This window comes from Dermacentor silvarum, chromosome 10, assembly GCF_013339745.2.
Source record: "Dermacentor silvarum isolate Dsil-2018 chromosome 10, BIME_Dsil_1.4, whole genome shotgun sequence".
Taxonomy (NCBI): domain Eukaryota; kingdom Metazoa; phylum Arthropoda; class Arachnida; order Ixodida; family Ixodidae; genus Dermacentor; species Dermacentor silvarum.
The window spans coordinates 13,123,166-13,142,717 of NC_051163.1; the positions used below are offsets into that span (position 1 = coordinate 13,123,166).

The 19,552-nt window shown below is 45.5% G+C and overlaps 1 protein-coding gene across 1 annotated transcript; it reads left to right on the top strand.

Annotated features, from left to right (window-relative positions):
- Positions 1 to 1,726: 1,726 nt before the first annotated feature.
- Positions 1,727 to 18,561, top strand: LOC119466624 (alpha-1,6-mannosyl-glycoprotein 2-beta-N-acetylglucosaminyltransferase). Its single transcript, XM_037727143.2, has 11 exons — positions 1,727 to 1,855; positions 3,115 to 3,160; positions 3,598 to 3,674; positions 4,596 to 4,805; positions 8,054 to 8,151; positions 8,500 to 8,599; positions 9,641 to 9,771; positions 12,023 to 12,098; positions 13,917 to 14,006; positions 15,686 to 15,810; positions 17,479 to 18,561. The coding sequence occupies exons 1-11, from the start codon at positions 1,727 to 1,729 to the stop codon at positions 17,684 to 17,686; spliced, it is 1,290 nt and encodes a 429-aa protein (XP_037583071.1). The 3' UTR covers positions 17,687 to 18,561.
- Positions 18,562 to 19,552: the final 991 nt, after the last annotated feature.

Here is a 19,552-nt window from a genome sequence, read left to right on the forward strand (position 1 = left end):
GCATTATATATCGCAATAAAAAAAGTTGTCGCAGTTTCACCTGAAAGGTGAAGCATCAATTGCGATAGCAAATTTGAAGAGAGCTATACGGAGTAATGATAGCAGCTTTATCAGCTGTATAAACTTGGACATGCTGCAGCACCGGCAACACGCAGAACTGTTGTCGACGCCGTCGGCGTTTTTCCCGCGTTCGCTCAAAATGCGTGCGGCGTTGGTGACTGTTGCCGGAGCCTCTGATATAAATAGGCACTTGGTGCCGCAGCTAAACGTCGCCTCCGGGGCTTTATCGCCTCCCTTCCCTCCCCCTCCCCCCCACGGCCTTTCGTGCGTCGGAAGAAGGCACGTTTGCTCTACATATATGGTGATTGTAGAGGAGGAAAGAGACGCCTACTTCTGCAGCCCTTAAGGGAGCACAGAGCAGAACGCGCGTTTGTTCTCCGCCGTGCGTTCACTCCCCGTGAAAGCGCGCGTCCCTCGCGCCCTTTCACTTGCACATACAGCGTTCGGCGCGCGGCGAAGATTTCATCTCCATTGACGTCATACGGAACCTCACGGCGACGGCGACGGCGACGCCGACGGCAGAAATCTGCTTTTGAGTGTCCATATAATTGCTATCGCAATAAAATGGTACAGCCATTATAGACAAGTGGTCGTATTGTAACCTCATTTACCCGTTATACTTAGTGATACGGACAATTTTTTTTAATTATTTTATTAATGCGATTAACATCCTTTGGGAACTGCACGCACTTTCAGGGGACTTTCTATTTAACATATAACCATTTCCCCACAAAATTGGGTCACTGTAAAGTTCACGATCTCATGGGTACAACATCGGGCTGCTGGGCTGAGGAAACGGGTTTCGAAACTAACCGTTGGACCCACATGGGTCGCTGGCTCACTGGGTATGTGTCACTGGGTACGCGCGGCTCTTCAATGAACTTCTTTGACGCCAACTTGGGTCGCTGAGTATGTACTACTCTGCATTGATTGACTGAACAACTTTATTGAGAGTCCTGCGAAGTTACTCTTCAACGACAAAAAAAAAAAAAAACATTAAGAATTTCTTCGGTGCTGGAAGGAATCGAACCCGCTCAGAAATGCTTTTCTGAATATTCTGAATTTTCTGAACCCGCAAGGTGTTCGGAGGGAAGCACGAAAGAGGAACCCGGACGCGTACATGCCTCACACATAACCGCGGTTTCTGCGGCGGCGACAATATGGTGTCTCGCTACATTGCTTCAATGATAATCGCACTAACATTGACGTTCATCGTGAGATGGGCTGTGCCGGACCTTTTCGTTTTATTTATGTTCTATTTATCACGTTACCGCACTTAACGAATGTCAAGTCATCTATTCCAACAGCACATTCTCTCCTGTGATGATGATGACATTAAATCCCCACTCACGGGGATTGGCCAAGAGTGGGGCAGATTTGACATATGTGTTAAGTGAATAAATTTAGAAATACAGTAAAACGAGTAAAATCCAAAACGATTCAGTAAACAGTCATTATAATATAACACAGAAAAAGAATATATATATATATATATATATATATATAAGAATTAAATTAATAATACGATTAACAATCCTTAAATGAAGGCGAGGCAGAATGTTCTACGATCGACCTTTCCTGTTGGTGTATCGCATAAGAAAGAAGAGGAAGAAGAACGTTCCACTCGAACGCGCGTGCTTCGGGCGGCGTCGCGGACGGAAGAACGATGTGGTGGTTCAAGAGGATTCTTCTGCGTCTGCTGCAGCGGCCCTCCTTGCTCACTGGCTGTCTCTGCTGCCTGGTGTTCCTGTTCTACACCATCAGCGACTACTGGTCGCGCGGCGGAGCCACACCGGTAACGAGCAGAACGGTGCGCCGGGGTGGACAGAAAGTTCTATAATCATCTAATGGGCGGTTTCCAGCAGGCGAGCAGAAAGAGCATAAAGCGGCAACTACATGGGACGCTTTTCGCGCGTACTTACGGCGTCTGCGCGCACTTACGGCACCATTTTGTGCCGCGCTGTAATCAAGCCATCTCTCTCTCTCTCTCTCTCTCTCTCTCTCTCTCTCAGGGCCGAAATACGTGCCATGTGGTTTCCGTTGTCATCTAGGCGGACGTCTCTCGTGGCCCGTTTGTTGCTTTCTGACGTTACGCCTTATGATCTGTTTTCCGTTGCACCGCAAGGAATACATTTCGCCCTAATTGCGGCGAGGTCACCGCCCGCTAAGTGAAGGCTTCAACGACGAGGAAGCAGTACGCGCAAAACAGGTGTAAAAAGCGTCACTTGTGGTTGCCACTTTCACGATGGCTTGCGTAGGTTGAGGTGACTTGTCTCCGCACTCTGGCAAGTGCCATCGCTATAAAGTGGTGGTTGTTGCTTAAAGGTTTGTTCACTTTTTTTGTTAACCTTGGAGGGCTGCGGTGAATGAGTTTTGGAAAGGGGAAAGGAGGGGGGGGGGTGTGATCGAAAGGGAAAGAGGAATTGTTAACAAGCACTCGGTACGGTTAATCAGCAGGTGAACGTCCATGAGCAACATTTGTTTGTCTTGCACCATCCGAGGGAAATGGCATGCACTTTTGCATATTCGAGTTTCCCCACAATTTTCGTCCTCTGCTGCTTAAGTGGCTTTGACCTTATAGCTTCCCCACACTTTTCATTTTCTGCAACTTAAATGGCTTTGACCTTAGCTTGAATCGAAGTGGACGTTGTAGGTACGCCTTACGTAGCCGGCTGGCTACATGTACGATAACAACCTATGTATGTTTATTTATGCTCTAAAGCTTCCCTAGCGGCATATGGTGTTTTGCAATGTTTTCTACCACCAGTATGCTTTGAGTGTGACATTTCGTGCTTTTGGCATTCGTGGGTGGTCAGAGTGACGCTCCGCCCAGGGCGCAGCGTCGAACGCTTCCAGTCACGAACGCGGAAAGTGCGAAAAGGCATTAGCATGGAAAAAGGCATCGACACAGTACATAGCGGCCCTGCTTCAGAAGGCATTTCGATATGCTTAACCACATCTTCCCTGTAAGTCAATATTGCTACAGTCATTGCCCTTGCAGTGCGGCTGAAGAGCTTTACGTATGACATTTACCACACCTTGCTCCATTTCCAGCGGGGCCACAGCAACAACAAACACAAACTTCAGCTAAGGCTACTGTGTGCGTGATCATAACGCGGGCCTGCAAAGCATCAGGCCACGAAGAGTGAATCCGTGCGAGTCGACTAATCACGCCAAAAGCTTTCGTAGCAAGACCACTACTGATGAAAACCTCGTGAGTGGTGCGTTCTACTCCTGGGGATATTCGAGTGCTTATCAGGGCACTCCATTTGTATTCACACTGAAAGTAAGCTACAACCACCTTTACGGCGATAGGGAATAAATGTTTAGCCCTCCCCGCACGCAAACTGTGCTATTCTGTGAACGTTACCAACACGTGGACAAGGGATTAATTTCACATAATTTCGGTAGTGAATTCTCTAGCCGCACATGAATCGAAGAGCAAAGACAATTCGATTCTTATTCGAGTATCAGCACAACCCGGGAAAATATGTGTCGTCTGTCTTCTGTTGCTCGTCTGCGCAGGTGTCGCTTGAGCCGGTGACGGAACAGCAGTCGCTCAGGTGAACGTGGAGGATTTGCGGATCTTCGCGTTCAACCTAAACAAGGGGCAGGTAAGTGGCAGCCTCTGCTGTGGCGAATACAATAATACTAACACTGTCTAATAAGGTGGTGACTCACACGAAATGTTTGAACAGAATTCTGGGCTTTTACGTGCGAGAACCACGATTTGATTATGAGGCACGCCGTAGTGGGGGACTCCGGATTAATTTTACACACAAGGGATCTTTAACGTGACCCCATGCAGGGGAACCGGAAATGTTGCGTGGAAGCCTTCTTTTTTTTTTTCAAAAGTTAGCTCTGATGGCATAAAACGATCTGTAACCACATTATATGTACATGTATAATTATATTCAATGAAGTACAGCAGGAATCTGTTGTGCGGCCCATTGATTCGCAGATGGTACTCGGGTGGACGGTTTGGTTGTAGCCAAACTTTTGGCAAGTAGTAGCACCTTCATAAGCGCAGTACTAGACAACTCCACAGGAGGTGCTCCGTGGCCTCCTTAGTAATACTTTTGACAGTGACTCAGCAGGTAGAGTATGTAAATGAAAATGAAAAATGAGCCAGGCAAATTCCAAAAACAAATGCTCAGTCTCCGTTTCTTCATATTCTTCACAAAATTAGAGGTTTGAGTTAGCGCATATAGTACTACCACGCAAGAATTCCTACAAAGTACAGCAAAATGCCAGTATTGTATGCACGCGGCATTTAAAATTAGCGCATCCCGAAGCTTCAAAATAGCATCAGTTCGATTTAATTCAGCTCACTGATCGACAGGCCGTAGCAGGCTAGAACATGCTAGCTCGGGCCGACCTCTCTGCCTTCCTTCAAATAAATTATCTATCTCTATCTATTCAGGAGATCCTTCCTTGATTGATTGATTGATTTATTTATTTATTTATTTATTTATTTATTTATTTATTTATTTATTTATTTATTTATTTATTTATTTATTTATTTGGGAGCGCAGCAGGTGCACCACGCGGAGAAGTTCGGCGCCACCCTGGAGCCCTCGGACCCGGTGATAGTTGTGCAGGTGCACAACAGGTGGCGCTACCTGCAGTACCTGCTGCACAGCCTGTCCGAAGTGCGGGGCATCGAGCGCGCCTTGCTCGTGTTCAGCCACGACCACTACGACGCGCACGTGCTCCACCTGCCAAAGGCGGTGACCTTCTGCAGGGTACGCCCCATATCAAGGACGTTTAAAAACACTCTTCTGGAGTGGATATAATGTCCTCAGGGTGAAGACGGCCGCCGGCATCTTACCAGGGAAATCGATTAACGTTGGCATTTGACGGAGAACAGGAAGCGTTTTCCTCTCACTTGCAATGACTTTCACACGGCCGGTTTTGCCCTGCGGATGCTTCTCGATGTGTCTGTCTGCATGTGTCACTGGTTTTAGGTAGATGCTTGATGCTTGAAGGTCTTGGCAACTTGTATGGGAGGTCAGGGTGTCACTACTCAGTCTATAGCAGCTTTTTAGCCCGAAACAACATTCCATTACTTTCCAATTAGTCTAAAACTTCTAATAACAGATCAAGAGCAGTTGAACTGCGCCTGTTCTCCGTGTAGCTCAGCACGCTTTCAAGGGTGAAGTACAGGGGCAAGCGCTAGCTTCACCTCTGCATTAAGAATCTACGAGGGCTAGCTGCCGCTCCAGAATTTATTTTCCTAACCTCCTTGCCCTATATACTGTCGGTCGATAGCAATGGCACGCAGCTTTCATACTGTCAAAGGAAGGTTAGCTCAAATGTTCGCGAATCGAGCGACGTGATCGTCATAAGCCTATTTTTCACTTCCACAACTATCAGTTCAATATATACTAGTCGAATGTGCTAGTTCCTCAAGGCCAGAAAGTTTAGGAACCCCTGGTGTACTGGGCAGTCAGGAATGACCTCTTTCAATGGTTTATGAAAACAAACGATGTCGGTTTTAGTCATATTTACACTAATTAGATTAACCTAAAAACCATCCATGGCTCTGTGGAATGCTTTCCATAGTGCAGAGATCGTGTCTCAGTAATACATCGATTGTGATAATATGACACTGTTATCGGAATACTGGAACAATGGAACCAAGATAGCCAGAGAAAGATCGCTTGCAAATATGTTGAATAATAAGGGACAGAATATAGAACCTCGAGGTACACCTTTCATTATTGATGATAGGTTACTGCGACCTTGGCCAATATCAACGATCTGCTGTCCGTCTGACAGAAACTTCCTCAGCAACGCCAAAAGTGGGACCCAAAAACTTAACAACGACAGTTTAAGTAGTAGAAGGCTATAGCAAACACTATCAAACACTTCGGTGATGGCGAAGAACAGTGCACAGACTACTAAGTGCTCAATAGCCCGATTCATAGTGTCTGAGAAATGTTCTAGTATGACTCAAATGAAGCCGTAACTTACGTGAAAGCCACACAGGGATGAAAACATGTCATATTAAAGACCTGGGGTTTTCCGTCCTGTAACTACGACATGATTATGACGCACGCTGTCTCGGGGGACTCCAAATTATGACCCCCTGGGTATCTTTAACCAGCACCCAATGCGCGGCACACAGGCGTTTTCGCATTGCGCCCTCGCAGAAATGCGGCCGCCGCGGCCGGGATTCGATCCCGTGACCTCGTCCTTAGCAGCGCAACGCCAAAGCCGCAATGCCACCATGGCGGGTGGTCATTGTCAAGAATAAATGCTGTTTTAATGTGCAAAAGAAAACAGGATTGAAATTGGTTGACAGTTTTCAACAATGCCACGCGACCCACCCTTTAAAAGGGGAATACCTTTCTGTACTTTCATGTTGAGCGGAATCGCACCGTGAAAAATTATAAGAACGTTTTTCTGTTGAGTGGTTGTCGTCGAAGGAAAGAAAAGAACTGGATGTTAAGAATTATGCCACTGCCAGTGCTTTTAAACCAGCGGTTAAGTAGAACATGCTTGGTCACTGCAATAATAAGTGCGTGCGCTCGCTGGTTAGACTGCGCCACAAGATTGAGCTATAGCAACGCGGCTTCTCATGTTTACGATTCCGCCATTGTCTCTGGTAACACGGTATTCCATAAATGGTAACAGGCGTTCTGACATGTTTAAAATACCTATTACAGTAAAGCGCCGGAGGCGTCCCGCTTAAACGACCACTCATTTGAACGTATGAAAAAGCACGCGGACACACGACGCAAAGAAGGAGAATAAACGGACAGAGCAACGACAACAGGACAAACGGAACCGGTTGTCCTGTCCGCTTATCCTGCTTCTTTACGTGGTGTTTTCGTGCACTACTTCATATGTTGAAATGATTGTTCTCGAACTCGCCCAAGTGTCGCCATGCATTGTTAAACGATCACAAGGCCCTAAAATAAATGAACGCTTACATTGACAAAGCCTGGCGCCTCGCTCACAACGTTAACAGCACTGCTGTGCATGCTCAGTAAGCACTTGCACAGCCGAAACTGAACATTGCGCAGTGAAGTTCAACAGCTTCTTACTCGGTATCGCTGACAGGCTGAGGTCCCTTGATCTCCTTCAAAGGACTCGATCCCTGGATCATTAATTGTGCGAGTTCATGATTCATGATTCATCATCTCGAAGAAGCAGCGCTGACGGAACGTACCACAAGAAAAGCAGGCAATAGAAAGACAGCGCTGTCAGGGCCGTCTCTGTCTATTGTCTTTTCTTGCAGTCTCGTCCGTCAGCGCTGCTCTTTCAAGAATTCGCGCAATGAGTCCTCCTTACTGTAGATGTCCTGCAGAGCCGCAGATCAACTATTGAGTTAAGTAAATGGAAAATGAGACATTCACCAAGGAAACTCATACCGGCTCCTCGAAAGAAAAGCCTCGCAGTTGAATAAAAATTCGTCCTGGTCCGGGACTCGAACCCGGGACCACCACCTTTCCGGGGCAGCCGCTCCACCATGTGAGCTAACCAGGCGGCTAGCAAATGGCAGGGCGAAGTCGAATTCATCGACAACTCGAAGCAAGGGCAAGTGTTTGACGTAATAATTCAGCGGCGACCCGCTAGGTGGAGAGAAGCTCAGATGGTAGAGCAGCTGCCCCGGAAAGGCGGTGGTCCCGGGTTCGAGTCCCGGACAAGGACGAATTTTTCTTCAACTGCGAAGTTTTTCTTTCGAGGAATCGTGTTACGATTGCTACGATTGGGTGGATGTCTCATTTTCCATTTAATTACTTCTCTCCACCTAGCCGGTTTCCGTTGAACTATCACGTCAATAACTATTCAGACACCTATATTTCGCCGAATATACTCGAAGAATTACGATGTTCATAAAGAAAAAGAAACGGGAGATGGGTGGGGAGGACTGGTAGCAGCCACTTGACTGAACGAGCTGAAAAAATTGTATACGGCTCATCCAGCAGAAAAAAAAATTAGAAAGCTGACATTAAGAAATATGGCTTTCACTTCCGCTTTGCAGGTGATGCAGATATTTTTCCCCTATTCCACTCAAATTTACCCCCACGAGTTTCCAGGCGTCCACCCGAACGACTGTCCGAGGAATATCCATTTCGAACAGTAAGTGCCCTCAGCTGCTGCAGCAATTAAGTTAGGTTTTCTTTCCTTTTTTCTTCTTTTTCTTTGCGTTATCCGGGAAAATTCCGCCTACAGCCTTGTTTTGGAAACATCAAAGCTCTCTTTACTTATAATCGGATATCAAGATTTAAAGCCTTTTTTGTGGGTTTGTTAGAATAGTGAAACCTGTTGCCGAATCGAATAAAGATTCCGTATTCAGGAAAGTATGGCTTGGAATATCGAACCCCATACCTTAGGTTTCCTTTAGGGTCGCGTGCTCTTTATATTTGTGTCTTCTATCTGTGTTTTGTTGTTGTTCACATTGTGTGCTTTATATTTTCTCTCTTACAGGGCTCATAAGATAAAGTGTAACAACGCCGATTATCCAGACCAGTATGGCCACTACAGGGAGAGCAAGTTCACCCAGATTAAGCATCACTGGTGGTGGAAGGTCAGTACGCGCTGCTAGCGTGGCAATAAGAAAGAAAGAACGGCAATCTTTAAAAAAAAAAAGAAAAAAATGTCGTAGTAATTACTACCTATTGTCACACCATTTGCTACCTCCTTAACTGCAATTGGTAGCGATAGAGTTAGTAACATAACTGACTAAACAATGTACTAATGGGTCTCAGCTACCGATTCCGAACTGTTAGATAGCGGACCAACTTGACTTACGAATTTACAGTTTACGTGAAACGGTTGCAATATTTACGATTGTTTTGAAAAAAGTCCTACTCGTAAATCAGTGGTACGGTGGATCTTCTAGAGGTCCTCCTGCTAGCCGTATACTGCGGTCGACGGAGAGTCAGGCTGAGACGTCTGGTGAAGAAGGTTAATATTATGGAACTGGAGCCGCTGCCAAGAAACTTCATCGAAGCAGCTTTTTCATGGGCAAAGTGACCCAAGGGTAAGGTACATGGCGCAAGCGCTCTCGGGGGTAATTTTATTTTTTTTTTTCTTGCTGGCATACGCTCAGAATATCCGTGTTGAACAAAAATGTATGCGTCCCAGCACCTCAAAATGTAATATCATGTAGTCATATGGCGTTTTATATCAAAACCCCTGTGATCTGATATGATCACATGCGGTTCTTGGAGACGCGAAATTGTGGGGCATATGATATTTTGTCGATAAGAATTCAACTAATTAAATCACAAATTTCTATAGCCAGCGACGACCAACAATAGAGCGGTTCGTTTGTAAACGCCGCGTGACGCGCTCCTATCTGTGCCCCGTCGGTAACGGTGACCTCGCATTAAAGGTACTGTCCAATGGTTAATAACTCAATTTAATTGAATTCGTTACATGTAAATGCACGGAAATGACGGAAAGCCATTAATTGCGATCATACGTCACATTGAAGGCGAGTGAGTAATCCAATTACAATTTGAGACAGAAGTCCAGAACCACAGTCCAGCATTGAATGATCAAATTCACGTCCTCCCGTGATGTTGCTCTGTGGCGCAAAACCTGTCGTGACGACTACACGCAGATCAACGTCGTGATGGAGAGCCTGAACCTCACGCGCAATCACGAGGGCCCCATCATGCTGCTCGAGGAAGACTACTACGTGGCCCCGGACTACATCGACGCCGTCCGGTTACTCCTCGCCAACAGGCCCGCGTGAGTATACCCCCTGACCTACGCTATTTTTGAAGAAAGACTTAGGAGCATGGATGAAAATAAATGGACGGCTAAAGTGCACAAGTGCACAAGTATCTGTACCTGAAATGCGTGGCCACAGAATGGAGAAAGAGGACAAGAAAGTTGGCAACCAAGTACAGGGTAAATGAAAGTGTAAACAGACAACCAGGAATCATCAGAAAGAAAGTGAGAGAAACAGACAGTGAATCGGATGCAAAGAATGGAAACAAAAAGGACCATGGAGATTTACAAGGATGAGAAGAAAGAAATTAGAAGAGAACATCTGTACGATAACACAAAGGGCAGTGCCTTGCTATTTGAGGCTCGAGCTGGTTGCGTAAGGACCAAAACATACCGGAGCAAATATTAACGCGATAGCGTTTGCCCCGTGTCGCAGAAAATCCGGCGTCGGCGTCGGCAATGCCTCCCGCGGCCGAGAAAATCATCCCCAACCACGCAGGCCCTCCAAATATATTGTACCATTAAAGTTGCTCACACTTTGTCTTGCATTCTTTACAAGGTCGGAATTTTGAGAGTGACAGCCAACAAACAATTGTCATGAAACAAAACACCGACAGCGCATGCCTTTTATGCTAAATCTTCTCAGGCTGAAATATTAAAGGTGCAAACAATAAAAGAAGGCCGGCCCACGAAAGAGGCCGCGTTTCTACCAGAAAGCGCGCCTTCGTGCATAGCGTTCATAAGCTGCAGTGGCCGGGAAGTGTGAGAAACAGTCAAGGATCTTTAAATGCTATCGCGTTCCACTCTTAAAGGCGAAGCTTAAGCGTGCTCCAAATATTCGGAACTAGATGAGGCATGTGTCTGCTGCAGCAAAAAAAGTTGTCGCAGTTTCACCTGAAAGGTGAAGCATCAATTGCGATAGCAACTTAGTAGAGAGCTATACGGAGTAATGATATTAGCTTTATGAGCTGTATAAACTTGGACATGCAGCAGCGCCGGCAACACGCAGAACTGTTGTCGACGCCGTCGGCGTTTTGCCCGAGTTCGCTCAAAACGCGTGCAGCGTTGGTGACTGTTGCCGGAGCCTTTGATATAAATAGGCACTTGGTGCCGCAGCTAAACGTCGCCTCCCTTCCCCCCCCCCCCCCCCCACGGCCTTTCGTGCGTCAGAAGAAGGCGCGTTTGCTCTACATATATGGTGATTGTAAAGGAGGAAAGAGACGCCTACTTCTGCAGCCCTTAAGGGAGCACGGCACAGAACGCGCGTTTGTTCTCCGCCGTGCGTTCACTCCCCGTGAAAGCGCGCGTCCCTCGCGCCCTTTCACTCGCACATACAGCGTTCGGTGGCGCGCGGCGACGATTTCATCTCCATTGACGTCATACGGAACCTCACGGCGACGGCGACGGCAACGGCGACGGCGACGGCGACGCCGACGGCAGAAATCTGCTTTGGAGTGTCCATATAATTGCTATCGCAATAAAATCCGGATACCACTCGGTACATACTAATGGAATGCGAAGAAATTCACCCAGCAAGAACCGTACGTAACGTACACCTTCCAGAAGCGCTTGGGTTTAAAGTGGATGGAAGCATCAACCGGTCAGCAGTATAGAGTATAGGTGGGAAAAAGGCAGAGACGAGATTGATACGACCGGGTCTCTTACAGTCATAGGTAGCGGTACAAGGTAGATTTTGAAGAAGAAAAATTAAGGAGATGTATACAACAAAGCTAGATAAAAAGACAAGTATAGCATACCTGATTAAATCAAGCAGGCTAGGTGACTTTGTCACCGCCCTGTTTCAAAGAGGATGCCGTTAAATCATCATAATCATCAACAACCAGTGTTTTTTTTTTCTGTGTTCCTGATTTAATTATAAATAAAATTCTGAATGTGTCGTTAAACTTCCATTATACCACGGTGTTTACCTTTTACCCAATTCAAATCCGTTTTTTTTTTTGTCTTGTATTGTTTTGTTCAGCTGTTTCTATATTTGACACAATGAATTTGTATCCCCCCCCCCACCCCCTCCGCCCCCACTCCTCCATGTAATGCCCTTTAGGGCGCCTAAATAAATATACATAAACAAAATTGATGAAAAGCAAACTTGTTCCACGGGAAAATTTTAGATTAGGTGCCCTTTCACGCCCGATGTTTTACAGCTTGGTGGGAAAGTGTTCCAGAGCTCTCCCATTTTAAAAGCCATATCGTTGCCGACGTCCAGCTGGCAGCGTTTATAACATAAATGTCCAAACAATTTTTTCTGCAGCCTTTGCGGTACAAGCACGTGCCTTTGCATGGTGGGAAACAATGACTACAATGTCAAAAAGACACTCACTGACGCCGTAAGTTGTTGTTGTTGTTGTTGTTGTTGTTGTTGTTGTTGTTGTTGTTGTTGTTGTTGTTGTTGTTGTTGTTGTTGTTGTTGTTGTTGTTGTTGTTGTTGTTGTTGTTGTTGTTGTTGTTGTTGTTGTTGTTGTCCTGCCTGGTCATTTGGCGTGCTCCTTGCTGCGACAGATAGTGCCGCTAATACAGTCAGTTTGCTTTGCATGTGTGTCTGAATATAAAAGTTTCTGACTAGAATCGGATACGAAATTCGAGAAAAATGACATTCGAATATCGAGTCGAATACTAAATATGTTCTCATTCCTAAACAAAGTGAACTATTAAGGTTGCGCGGAGTCGTTTCATTGAAACAAAATAGAATAATAAGACTTATTTAAGTTATTTGATACATGTAATATAGTTCACATAGGGACTTTGGTCAAAAGAGAAGCCGGTAAATGAGAAACAACTGAGCGGTGATCGCACCTCGCGCACCGTGACAATGGCAGTAATGAAACACAGAAACAGCACGTCACCAGATGCTGAAGTAGCAAAGTATAACACTAGAGTAGTGCACAGTCGTTTTTAAGGGTAAGATACTGGTTTGAGCGAGTTGGTATCGGTAATGCATGACGTCAGGTTTTGCACACAAGCTAGGGGACAAAAACAGGTGAAGAGAGAGACACAAGTTGGAAGTTCGCGCTTGCGTGTCTTTTCACCTGTTTTTTGACCCTGTATTTCGTGCTCAAAGCCTGCTGTGTTTAACGAATTGTCCATATGATAAACGTTTTTGTCTAAATAAAGAAAACAAATTTGTGTGGATTGCGTGAAGGCGAGGCGTCTTTATTGAATGACTGGAAATGATTGAGCAGAAGTGAGGTACCACATACGTTTGCTCAGCGACTGGTGCCTATATATGCGCAGAAATCATGGCTATTCCGTAGCTGAGTCAGTGGAACAGTCGCCTGGCTTTCTCCCTGTACACTCCAATAAGGGTTGTTATTCGTCATATTCGAACGAAAACGGATATTCGACAACTTTGAATAGTTAATTCTTGAACCGAACACGAAGCTAATGTCAAAGGCTATTCAATTCGTATTCGAAATTTCGAATATTCGCACGTCCCTACCGAAAGAATATTAGGAGCAGTGTACGATATGTACACCGGAAACCAACGGGATGCAAACGTATGCAGAGGTTAGTCGCGCAACTGTCATCTTTACGGGGCAGACAACATCCAAACAATGACAGGGTGTTACCCTAATCCACCCATCCATGATGACAACCTAATCTGCCCAGCCATGATGTTAGATTACGCGTTGTTTTCTTGTGGTGGAGCTGCGTATATAAACAGTATCGCAGAAAACGCGAGGCCGCGAGCGTCAGCTTGTGGAGCCCACTGACCCGCCACTGTTGACCTGCCTCTTTCCCATCCGTTTTATTGTGATCGTCTCAGCACTGTTCAGTATACCAGGCTCGTGTAATGTTTAAGCTGTGTCAAGCATAACTTTCGAGATACAACCTAATTTATCTGCAGTGACTTCCGAGTAGGCCAAAGTTTTTTTGGTTTATATTTTCTGTTGTGGTCTGAATTTAGGTATATTTGCGCTTTAGCAAAAACTTTGATGCGCGCTTTGGCAGGCGATGCTGCATTACTGACAGAGCAAACAACGATTCGGCGCCGACAGACATGCGGCGTAGGTACGCGTGCATTGCCATTATCACGTTCCTGATTGGGCGACGTCGGCTACTAGCTTCCACTCTGGCGACACATTGTTTTCAAACTGAGCGCAGCTGCAAGTGACTGCCAGTAGTTAAATTAGTTTCACCATTCGCAGGTGGAAATACGTCCCTGGAACAAGAGCACCAACAATCTCGGCATCATCATGACACGCGACTTGTGGAAGGACATCCGGGCATGCTTCAGCGTCAGTCTCTCTCTCTCCCTCCAAGCGCACATTGACAAAACGCTGCCTTGAGGTCCCGTATTTGCTCGATACTAAGTGACTTTCCAGTGTGAAGTCGTTGTCAATTGCTCACGTATACGACACTTCAAGTAACCTTTCCTTACCTTTCTTTTTTTCTTGCATTTTGCAATTTTAATTCAAATCAAGTGCGTTTCAGCCTTAAGCCTCATGTAGCCTTAATTCAAACCAGGTGAAGAGAGAGAGATCACGTATTAACCTCACGTGATCTTTATTCTAAATTCAGTAAGGCTATAGCCAGCTTTTCTTTACAATCGGCATTCGATTATTGAATTCCACTAATCGTGAATAGAATTACCCAAAAATTAAACTCGTCAGTGCGCACCGACCATTTGGTTTTCTGGAGATAATGCGTTGGCTTTCGAGTGCGAAATTTGTTGACTGTTAGACATGCAGAGCAACATAGGACGTTCAGGAGTCCGGCTTGGGGATAGAACCTCTATGAACAAAAACGCTATGTAATACCCTCAACCAGTGGGCCTTAAGGGTTACTTGAATAAAGTAAACATTTGGAGGACGCTCAAGCTTCGCCTTAAAAGTGGGACGCTATAGCATTAAAAAAATGTCACAGTTTCGCCCTAAGGGCGAAGCAATGAATGCGATAGCAACACAGCAATGTCATACGAAGTAAGGTGAGCGGCTTTGGTAGCAACAACACGCAGAACTGTTGTCGACGCCATCGGCGTTTTGCCCGCGTTAGCTCAAAATGCGTGCGGCGTTGGTGACTGTTGCTGGAGCCTCTGATATAAATAGGCACTTGGTGCCGCAGCTAAACGTCACCTCCCTTCCCTCCCCCTCCCCCACGGCCTCTCGCGCGTCCGAAGAAGGCGCGTTTGCTCTACATATATGGTGATTGTAAAGGAGAAAAGAGACGCCTACTTCTGCAGCCCTTAAGCGAGCACGGCGCAGAACGCGCGTTTGTTCTCCGCCGTGCGTTCACTCCCCGTGAAAGACGCGCCCCTCGCGCCCTTTCACTCGCACATACAGCGTTCGGCGCGCGGCGACGATTTCATCTCCAAATGACGTCATACGGAACCTCACGGCGACGGCGACGCCGACGGCGACGGCGACGCCGACGGCAGAAATCTGCTTTTGAGTGTCCATATAATTGCTATCGCAATAAAAATATCTGACTGCTTATCAGGCTTCCCGGCAACTGCAGCTTTCTTTTTCTTCCAACTTCGCCGCCGCGCGCGGCTGCTGAGGAGGCGAGCGCCATCCGGATGGTGTTTTTGCAAGGAACGAATGGTAGAAGTGCTGGAAAAGGGGTGTGTGGTTGAGTTTCCGCGTAAGAGAATTATGTTTTCTCGTATATTCAAAAATACAATCCTACGCTATCGCGTCTGTAGGTTGTGTTTAAGTCGTATTTGACGATTTTTCTGACACGTTTTACTTTGAGAAATTCAATTAGTTCACTAACACTTCTGCGCCACACGGAGGGCCTGCGTGGTCGGGGGTGGTTCGGGATGATTTTTCGGGCCGCGGACGCCGACGCAATACGCCTACGCGGACACCGACGCCAAATTTTCTGCGACACGGGACTTTTAACGCTATCGCGTAAAAAAAAAACTAACAGTGGGAGGCACATAGTCCAACCGCACTGTCTTCTCCCCCATGCGCAGGAGTTCTGCATGCACGACGACTACAACTGGGACCTGACGCTGACTGCGGTGGCGAACAAGTGCCTTCCTGCCGGCAGCCTGACCGTCAGCTTGAGGGTCAGCAGGGTCTTCCACATTGGAGAGTGGTGAGTGATGCGCGCGCCCCTTGAACCATGGCTGAACGATGTCCCCTCATTGTATGAAAACATTGTACATAGCCCCTTTTTTTACCTCTATAATGATCACCGATTTGATCTATCTATCTATCTATCTATCTATCTATCTATCTATCTATCTATCTATCTATCTATCTATGTGTGTAAATAACTATCTATCTATCTATGCGTGTAAATAACTATCTATCTATCTATCTATCTATGTGTGTAAATAACTATCTATCTATCTATCTATCTATGTGTGTAAATAACTATCTGTCTATGTGTGTAAATATCTATCTATCTATCTATCTATCTATGTGTGTAAATAACTATCTATCTATCTATATGTGTAAATAACTATCTATCTATCTATCTATCTATCTATGTGTGTAAATAACTATCTATCTATCTATCTATGTGTGTAAATAACTATCTATCTATCTATGTGTGTAAATAACTACCAGACTGACTGACGTTTCGTCTCCGAAAATGACGTCGTCGAAGCGTTGACACCAGTTTGCAATATGTGCTCAGGCAGAATAGCCCCTCACGAAATCCTGCGTCTGACGGAATTCCATCTGGTAAGGAAGAGACATGATTGTGTACCATGGATTGTGAACAAGGCTCCCGTGTCAGAGCCGAAACATCCTTTCATTTTTTTTTTTTCACGAAATGTATTTTAGTTCTTGGTCGGCGTTCTCTTTTATTCAGAGAGCACCTCACGCGTCGAACACCACGTACCTTGTTTAAACGCCTGAGCTACGGCTCGCCGCTTATTGGTGGTTGTTCCATTTAACTTAATATGAGTCATACAATTTAATACATTTATAACCACAGCCTGCACTCTTACTATGCCGTTTCCGTTCTTACCCATCCTTTCCTTGTAGCCCCTGCCCCTTCACGAACGACGAACACCTCCTGCTCATCTGACCCACAGCCATCCCATCTACCCACAACCCAAATCCCAGTTTTACAGTCGCTGTAGCCCCAAATCGCATACACAGTGCAGCACAGGTGACGAGTACATATTTTAAAAAAGTAATAAATGCTGCAAGTGTTCGAGAGCAAAAATAATAGTAGGTGACAAATAACAATACATACGCGACTACAAAGCATAATCAGGTATAAAACAGAAAGGGAACAAATTATGTATATAATATTATTTGTGTTTTTGCCCTTTGTTGGTTTTTTTTTTCTTGTGTGGAATAACAATTTTGTTTATTTTATTAGAACCTAAAATTTGAATTCACATTACCTTTAAACCTGAGTAGAAATGATGTTTTGTAATAATTGACGTTGCGAGAACTAACATTACGGCTAAGGGTCCCACAGTGCTAACGGCCCAGGTGGTTTTGCAACAAATTTTTTGTAAACATATGAAAACATATACCGATCCTTCATTCATTCATTCAAATTTGGTATGCACCGCAAACCAATATGGATGACGAAAAGCAGTGCAGCACTTCAGTGCACGTTAGATTAGGATTAGGTTACGTTTCACTGTCAAATGCAGACACCTAACAAGACGAAAAGAAACTAAAAGTTAATAATGACGAAGTTGCCCTCACATAACTGTTTTGCGCAGTGCTAACTTTGCCCGACGCTCTGATGGCTATTTTTTTTTTTTTCTCACGCGCCCTTGCGCGCATCTTGCAGTGGCGTGCACCGCCGTCCCAAACAGTGCCGAGAGGTGCTCCTCCGCAAGGCTCGCCAGGCGATTCCCAAGGAAGGCTTCGGATCCGAGCTCATACGCCAGCTGCGGCCAATCAGGCCACGCATCATCAGGCTGCCCAAGATCAGCGGAGGATGGGCTGACGTCCGAGACCACCAGCTCTGCGTTAAGATGACGCTTTGGGGATCGTAGGGAGGCACCCATCCACCCCTAATTTAAAAAAAAAAGAACAATCGTATGTCCCACGACCCCCCCCCCCCCCCCCACATCCAATAATTCGCTATGATCATATGAAATCTTATACAGAACCCCCATACGATCCATATTCATTTTTCATTCTTTTTCATATCCCCGAATGATCATGATTGTCATGTGTTATCAATACCACAACCGTATGACCTCGCATATTCTACATGTGATCGTAACCATGTTATTGGACAATGGGGTAAATACTGAGCATATGTTTTTGCTTTTTATGATAAGCATGGCCTCGTCGTCCGGGCACAAAGAAGACACCACTCTGTCGTGAAACGGGACATAATTGTTTTGTTATGCACACACTGTTTTTTTCTTTATCGCTTCGTTTTAAATTATGGTTTGTTTCCAAACAAAATCGTTGTTCTCTGCGTCATAAATATTTCACGTGGCGTATTTTACATCTTGTTTCTGCACGCACTCTTGCTGGGAACCGCGCAAGATTGTGTAATTTTGGAAACTTGTTGATATACTGAAGAATACGCGTGCCCTCACATATGAGGAAAATATATTTTAATAAAAAGCAAAAATGTCAACACGGCTGAAACGAGCTGAAAGAATGTGCGAAGCACGTGGCTGTTGAGTTCTCTTCGTTACGTCTTTGTCTCTTACAACGTTACGCTTTATGAATGACAAAACATTTTCAGTTTCGCCAGCAAAATGAGACCATGTAAACGACTACAAAGCCGTGTACCATGTACCAGGTTTGTTTCTCTTTAAAGCCATAGCTATTATCGGCCCACTCCCCAAGTCATTCTTATTTCCCCGGCGTCCATTGCAGGAATCCCACCGTGCTTTGCGAGATGTTTATAAACAAAATTGTTCCAAGTTAATTCGAACTCCGGTCCCAGTCACTGGTTCTGTCTCTCAGCCACGCTGCATTTTTTTTTCCTTTATTACACGGGTGTAAAACTAAGCACTACAACCTTGAATACTTTTGATAAACTGAAAACGAATAATGACGCGGTGCTCGTTGCTGTCACCGATTGCATTGACAAGTATGGCAGCATAGCCTTTCAAAATGCCGCTGGCAGCACCATAGGACTTGAGCTTTTAGATACGTATTTGAATTCGACGTTCGCCACTTGGAACGGGAAGACGCACCTACAAAAGGACAGAGTTTGCATCGGTTCATGCATAGTGCCTGTGCTGAGTGACATCTTGCTAGCCACTCACGGCCGTGTGCTATCCAAACGCCTTCCGTCTTTCGTGGACAAAGTCTTTAGCTTTGTAGATTATTTTTTAGTTCTTTTAGATACTGACGCCAACACCGTCTAAACTAGCTGGCGTGCTGCTTTATCGCTGTTTGAAGGTTGTCTTCATCCATATTAGTCTAGACCCATGAGCTGCCAGTTGCCGACTAGATTAGGTATTTAGGAACAATCAGCTGTGCTGGATGTATGAACCCAGAGCTAGCAAAGCTCTTTTACCGTTTAGCTCAGCCTATTCAAAGCTTATAAAGCGAGGAATCGTTAACCTATACTTCAATAATTCCCTTTCAAAGTCATGCCACCACTTAATGGAAACTAGTTTCGGGAAACAGGCCCGAAGGCTTGAGCAATCGGGCTACCCGGGCAGTCTAGTGACGTCAGTAGCGGGAAGCTTGCAAAAGCAAGAGAAAACTCGCGACCCTGATTCTGCCACTCTCAGGAAGAGAGTCGCCGTCATCCCTTACATTCACAGATTGTCCCATAATCTCAAGAAAGTTGGTCGGCGTGCTGGCGTCGATGTCGTGTTTTCGGCACCAGATAAGTTGTCACGCTTATGCAGGCAGGTTAACTGCAATCCTGAAGAAAGAAAATA